Raw genomic sequence first — 6865 nt, 5'->3', positions numbered from 1 at the left:
CCATCCCATCCCATCCACAGCCCCATCCCATCCCATCAACAGCCCCATCCCACCCACAGCCCCATCCACAGCCCCATCTCATCCCATCGACAGCCCACTGACAGTCCATCCCATCCCATCCCATCAACAGCCCCATCCCATCCACAGCCCCATCTCATCCCATCAACAGCCCATCCCATCCCATTGACAGCCCCATCCTCACCCCATCCCAGAATGGGTCAGGTTGGAAGGGACCACAGTGCCTCATCTGGTCTCACTTCCCTGCTCAGTCAGGGCTGTCCCAGAGCACAGGGCACAGGATTGTGTCCAGACCATTCTGGGATAACTCCAGTGAGGGATAACTCCAGTGAGGGAGGCTCCACACCCTCTCTGGACAACCTGTTCCAGTGCTCAGTCACTGCACAGGGAAGAAGTTCTTCCTCCTGTCCAGGTGGAACTTCTGGGCAGCAGTTCCTGCCTGTTCCTCTTGTCCTGTTGCCAGATCCCACAGCGAAGAGCCAGGCTCTATCAGTCCTGTCCCATCCTATCTCCATCCCCATCCCATTCTGTCACATCCCACCCCATCCCTATTCCATCCTTGTCCCGTTCCCATCCATCCCCACCCCTGCAATGGGGATCACATCTCCAGCGCCCAAATCCTCAGTGCTCAGCGACCCCCAACACCATTCCCAGAGGCCCATCTGGACCCCAAATCCCATCCCACCCCATCCCCATCTCAGACTGGGACTGCAGCCCCCAGCAGCAGGTGACACCCCCCACCCAGTGTTCAGTTCTCACTCTTCCATCACTCCACACCATGGATCCCATTCCTGGTGCCACCCACCCAGCCAGACCCGGCAGGACCCTCCCGGAGCCCCCTCAAGGAATCCACACTCAGCATCATGGTTTCTACAGCATCTATTGGCACTCTCCAGAAAAGGGACCCACTCCCAGCATCCCACCCGCCCCACCAGGGCTTGGGAATGAGGAGCCCCCCTCGCTTGGGCCAGGCAGGTGCCCCCATCCCCACACCAGGGCAGGGGAGCCAGAAAATGTTGCCCATGCTCCATCCTTCATCTGGAGAGGGAGAGAGGGGAGAAGGTCTGACAGTGGCCTCCAGTCCCCATGAGGTCACTTCAAGGTCCAGCAGCATCATCACATCCCTGGGAGTCACTTCAAGGTCCAGTAGCAGCATCCCATTCCTGGGAGGTCACCTCGAGGTTCAACAGCAGCATCATATTCCTGGGAGGATACCTTGAAGTTCATCAGTATATCCCATTCCTGAGAGGACACCTCAAAGTTCATCAGCAGCATCCCATTCCTGAGAGGACACACCTTAAATCCCATCAGCACCATCCCATTCTTCACCTCAAGATCGGACAGCAGCCTCCTGTCCTAAGGAGGTCAACTCAAAGTCCATCAGCAGCACCCTGTGTCCGGGAGGTCACCTCAAAGTCCATCAGCAGCATCCTGGGAGGTCACCTCAAGTCTCTGGGAGGTCACCTCAAATTTCAGCAGCATCTTCCCATCACTGGGAGTACACCCTGAGGTCCAACAGTGGCCTCCCATTCCCAGGAGGACACCTCAAGGTCTGACAGCAGCGCCTCATCCCTGGGGGGTCACATCCTGGCTTCCCGCCCCGTCTCCTGCTGCAGGTGCCTCCGTGATGGGCACGCGGTTGGCACAGGTGAAGGGCCGCTCCTGCCGCCCGTGGATCCTCTGGTGCGCCTTGAGGTGGGAGAACCTCTTGAAGGTCTTCTGGCAGATGCCACACTGGTGGGGCCGGACGCCCATGTGCGCCCAGTGCTGCCGGACAAAGTCCGAGACCCAGGTGAAGCTGCGGTTGCAGCAGGGACACAGGATGAGGTGGTGGACGGAGTGCCGGCGCTGGTGCACGGTCAGGAAGCCCTGGCTGGAGAAGTTTTCCATGCACTCGTTGCACGTGTACATCATTTTCCCAGGTGCCAGCGAGCACCTGGCAGGGCCGGGCTCCTGCCACACTGCGCTGCAGTCCCTGCTTGGGGCTTGCGGCTGGGAGGACGGGCACAGGGGCTGGCTGGGACACTCGTCTGGCTTCGAGGGCTGGCAGGTCCCACTGGGTGCCCAGGTTTGGGGCTGGGATGTTGGGCATGGCCCCTGGCTGGGACACTCGTCTGGCTTCGAGGGCTGGCAGGTCCCATTGGGTGCCCAGGTTTGGGGCTGGGATGTTGGACGTGACCCCTGGCTGGGATGTGCCTTCACATCCGAGGCCTGGCAGGTGCCATTGGTTGCCCAGGTTTGGGGCTGGGATGTTGGAAGTGGCCCCTGGCTGGGATGTGCCTTCGCATCCAAGGGCTGGCAGGTGCCATTGGTTGCCCAGGTTTGGGGCTGGGATATTGGAAGTGGCCCCTGGCTGGGATGTGCCTTCGCATCCAAGGGCTGGCAGGTGCCATTGGTTGCCCAGGTTTGGGGCTGGGATATTGGAAGTGGCCTCTGGTTGGGATGTGCCTTCGCATCCGAGGGCTGGCAGGTTCCACTGGGTGCCCAGGTTTGGGGCTGGGACGTTGGAAGTGGCCCCTGGCTGGGATGTGCCTTCACATCCGAGGGCTGGCAGGTCCCATTGGTTACCCAGGTTTGGGGCTGGGACGTTGGAAGTGGCCCCTGGCTGGGACACATCTTCGCGTCCGAGGGCTGGCAGGTGCCATTGGGTGCCCAGGTTTGGGGCTGGGATGTTGGGCACTGGGATGCTGGGCATGGCCCCTGGCTGGGGCAGGCCTTCGCATCCGAGGGCTGACAGGTGCTGTTATCTGCCCAGGTTTGGGGCTGGGATGTTGGGCACGGTGTCCTACTGGGACACTCCTCTGGCTTTGAGGCCTGGCACGTCCCGTTGGCTGCCCAGGTCTGGGGATGGGATGCCGGGCACGGCACCTGGCTGGCACACACCTCCAGCTCCGAGGGCACGCACGTCCCGTTGGCTGCCCAGGCACGGAGGTGCCGCCTGATTTTCTTCTTGGACATGAACTTGCGGTTGCAGTGGACGCAGACGTAGGGCACCCAGTTGGTGTGGCCACGCTGGTGGATCAGGAGGTTGATCTTCAGCAGGAAGGTTTTCCTGCAGATGGGGCAGGAGTAATATTGCCGCCGGGTGGCATTTCGCTGGCAAGCCGCTGACCGGCCCACGCAGGACTCCTTCTCCAGCTCCCCTGGGCTGGGATCTGCCTGTTCCATCATTCTGCAGACATCTGGTGTCACCTCCTTTCCTGGTTCTTTGGGAATGTCGGCCACCAGATCTTGGCCAGTATTCCCTGAATCTTTCACAGCCTCCTCTTCCAGACCTTTGTTCTCTTCCGGACCCTTAGCGGGTGTTTTGGGCATTGATGGCTTCTCTGCAGCAATCTCCTCCTGCGGCACCTCCATTGGGATCCCCGCCTCAGCATCTACTGGGAATTTTTTAGAATCCAAACATCACTTTTCCACATGGTTTTGAGGCATGAACAGCAAAGGGCTTTGCTCCCACCCTCCCTTGCTTCCCACCCTGTTCCCAGCAGCACAAATCCTAGCCTCGCTCTCCTCTTCCAGCTCAGTTCCTGGACTGTGTAAAAGCCACAAATAGCCACAACTCCTCCCTGTAGACACCCCAAGAGCAGTGTGAGGTGGCAAACATCACCCAGGTAGGACAGGGGACTTGACAACCACCCTGGGGCTTGTCTGGGCAGGTGAGCCAACGCCATGCCGGGCCTTATCTCAAACGGTTTCAATGCTGGCAACAGGATTTGCTGCTCTTTCCTGGAAGCCCTGGGCCTGGAGAGAGGCCCAACAGACCCCCCCAAAGCTGCCAGCCCCGCCGAGAAGTGATAAAGGTTCTGCCCCAGTACCTGCTGCAGGGGGAGAACAGTTCTGACCCACTGGTTCCTGGCAGTGCACGGAAAGCGGGCAGGGAAGGGACGGGGTCGGCTGGCCGAGATCCGCCGGGACAGCAGCAGCTTCCAGAGGGACGGGTACTGTGAGGGCAAGAGCAGCAATGGAGGTGGGTGAGGAACAGCCGGGCAGGGATCCAGGACCCCTCACAGCAGCAGCAGCAGCATTTGCCAGGCACTCACGTGTGCTGCAGTTCTCCGGGACCACTGGGCTCCTGCCTTCCTCCACCAGGTTCTTGCTTTCCTCTGCCAGGTTTCCGCTTTCCTTTGCCAGGTTCCCACTTTCCTCTGCTGGACTCCCGTTTTCCTTTGCCAGATTCCTGCTTTCTTCCACCGGGTTCTCACTTTTCACTATCAGATCCCAGCTTTCCTCTGCCAGGTTCCCACTCATCTCCACTGGGCTCCTGCTTTTCTCCACCAGGTTCTTGCTTTCCTCTACCACATTCCCACTGTCCTCTGCCACATTCCCACTTTCCTCCGGCTCCCTGCAGCCCCTCTCCAATGTCTCTGTCTCCAGCAGCGCCTCATCGCTGGTGCAGTGCTGTCGGGCCAGCTCTGTGGAGGACAAGGACATTTGGACTCACCAGCAGCCAGGAGAGAGCTCCAAGGAGCCAGTGCAGATCTCATTCCACAGGGTGTCAGGATCCCTCACACCCAGCAGCTGCTGGGGCAGGGGCTTCCAGGCTATCCACACACCCCATCAGGTATTCCCTCACAGCGGACACTTCCCAATCCCTGGAAGTGTCCCAGGTTGGACAGGGCTTGGAGCAACCTGCACAGTGGAAGGTGTCCCTGCCCATGGCAGGGGCTTGGAAAGAGATGAGCTTTAAGATTCCTCCCAACCCAAACCATTCTGGGATTCTGGGATTTTCAGTCCCTGGGACTGAGGCCACTGTCCCAGTGAGCAGCCAGAAGCTCCTGGCACAAAAGAAACCCAGTGTCACCCACCTACAGCCAGCTCTGGGGACACCTCTGCTGCCTCTGGCTCCGATTCCGGCGGCGTGCTCAGCTCCTCTCTTTCCAGTTGTAATAACAGTTCAGGCTTGGACAGGGCACAGTCTGGGCAAGAGCAAGACAGGCATCAGGGACATGATGGGACAGGGACTCTGCACCCACAGCCAGGCAACAGAGCCAGTCCCAGCCCAGGACACTTCATCTCCAACCGAGGCCACGACGGGAGTTATGGATACAGACAGGAAACAGCAGGCAGAGCTGACAGGGGAATATGGAAAGCAGCCTCTGACAATCCCCTGGGAACAGCTGCAAGAAAATCCATCTTTGCTCCACCCCTGCTAAAGATTTCCCCATTCTCCCAGAAAATTCACCTTGCAGATAGGAAAACACCCTGAAAGACAGGAGTTGTGAGGCTCCTGACTGAATGTTCGCCCAGGAGCATGAGGGCAGTGCTGAGGGACCACCTCAAATCCTGGGGGCAGTTCTGGGCCCCTCACAACAAGGAAGACATTGAGGGGCTGGAGCATGTCCATGTGAACAGATCTGGGGAACAGAGCACCAGGAGCTGGGGGGGCTCAGTCTGGAGCAAAGGAGGCTCAGGGGGGACCTTGTGGCTCTGCACAACTCCCTGACAGGAGGCTGCAGCCAGGGAGGAATCAGGATCTGCTCCCAGGGAACAGGACAAGAGGAAACAGCTTCAAGGGGAGGTTCAGGCTGGATTTTAGGGAAAATTCTCATGGAAAGGGGTGTCCCAGCCAGGGAATTTTGGAGGTGACAACCCAGGGAGATGACAACACCAACAGTGTACCTGTTCTCCCCGAGGAAAAGACAACAGGCACTTACTACCCTGTCCTGCGTGTCCCTGCCACACTCCAACCGCTGCTGGAGGGGACAGGGAAAGGAGAGGATTATTTGAAAGCTGGAGGTTCCAGTGAAAGGCAAAGAGGCAGAGAAGTGACCCCAAGAGAGCTCCCTGGGGCTGCCAAACCGGCGCAAACGCAGCCTACACAGGGACACCAGCATCTCGTAGTTGCCTTCCATGACGCTCCGGTACAGCTCCCTCTGTCCCTCGTCCAGGCTCGCCCACTCCTGCCGGCTGAACCGCACTGCCACATCCTCGAACAGCACCGGGACCTGCAGCACCGGCTGGCATGTGGGACAGGGCAGCTCCCAGACCCTCAGACACCCACAGCCCTTCAATAGCCCCAAAAGTCCCATACAGAGTCCCCTTTGCTTATTCCCAGCCTCCTAAACCAACCCGCTCCCAGTAGCCCACTGGATTCATCCCCAGTCTCCCGAAACCCAGCGCAGCTCCCTCAGACAGCTCCCAGATCCCCAGGAGCCCAGTGGATTCATCCCCACAGTTTCCTGAAACCCACTGCTGCCCCCTGAGGAGCCACCCGAACAGCTCCCGGCCAGCCGGGAATCCACTGGATTCCCATCCCGTCTCCTGAAACACACTGCAGCCCCCTCAGGAACCCCCCCAAACCTCTCCCAGCCCCTCAAGAGCCCCACGGGCGATCCCCAGGCTCCCTCCCAGCCACAAATTCCCATTGCAACAGCCCCATAAGCGGCCCCCAAGCTACCCCTCAACCTCCCCCCAGCCCCTAAGTGCCCGCCCCCAGTCTCACTCCCAACCTCCAGCCCCATAAGGGCCCCATAAGTGACTCCCCCATCCCACTCCCGGCCCTCCTCGCCCCGCATCACCCCCCCAAGCGCCCTCAGTCCCACCCTCAGCCCCACAATCGACCCCCCCTCGCCCCCTTCGGGGTCTCCCCGGTTCCCCCATCGCGGCGCTCACCCCGTGGAGCCGCAGGGCCGCGAGGGGCCGGTCCCGCAGCGCCGCCTCCGCCCGCTCCATCCGCCGCTCCAGCGCCGCGAGGCGCGCCCGCAGCTCCGCCATGGCCCCGCGCGGCTGCTGCCGGGCCGGGCCCGCACAGGACACGCTGCCAGAGGGGCGGCACCGAGCTCCCGGAGGGGTGGGGAGGGTGGATGGACGGTGGGATGGGTTGGGAGGGGCGGCACCGAGCTCCCGG

General features: G+C 60.6%; 2 protein-coding genes across 5 annotated transcripts in view; both read right to left on the bottom strand.

Annotated features, from left to right (window-relative positions):
• LOC121661748 (zinc finger protein GLI4-like) overlaps positions 1-1258 on the bottom strand; it is a 5512-nt gene extending 4254 nt beyond the window's left edge. Inside the window, exon 1 of the mRNA XM_042022241.1 lies at positions 1234-1258. Within this exon, the coding sequence (XP_041878175.1) occupies positions 1234-1258 (25 nt within the window). The remainder of the gene's footprint in view (positions 1-1233) is intronic.
• LOC121661777 (zinc finger protein 316-like) overlaps positions 882-6865 on the bottom strand; it is a 6001-nt gene continuing 17 nt past the window's right edge. Inside the window, exons 1-7 of one of the 4 annotated variants that reach the window (XM_042022297.1) lie at positions 6631-6865; positions 5837-5963; positions 4824-4934; positions 4059-4430; positions 3834-3959; positions 2368-3398; positions 882-2115 (exon numbers count right to left, since the gene is read on the bottom strand). The exon at positions 6631-6865 is cut by the window's right edge and continues 17 nt beyond it. In XM_042022297.1, coding sequence (XP_041878231.1) covers positions 1585-2115; positions 2368-3398; positions 3834-3959; positions 4059-4430; positions 4824-4934; positions 5837-5963; positions 6631-6732 — 2400 coding nt within the window. In that variant the 5' untranslated portion in view covers positions 6733-6865 and the 3' untranslated portion in view covers positions 882-1584. Of the gene's footprint in view, positions 3399-3833; positions 3960-4058; positions 4431-4823; positions 4935-5836; positions 5964-6630 lie in introns of all 4 variants that reach the window. The other 3 variants (XM_042022294.1, XM_042022295.1, XM_042022296.1) reach the window with 3 other exon arrangements.

This window comes from Corvus kubaryi, unplaced genomic scaffold, assembly GCF_017639235.1.
Source record: "Corvus kubaryi isolate FWS band 111438036 unplaced genomic scaffold, C.kubaryi_AGA036_p1.0 37193, whole genome shotgun sequence".
Taxonomy (NCBI): domain Eukaryota; kingdom Metazoa; phylum Chordata; class Aves; order Passeriformes; family Corvidae; genus Corvus; species Corvus kubaryi.
Note: the sequence above shows the minus strand (reverse complement) of the source record. Positions and strands in the feature narration are given on the sequence as shown.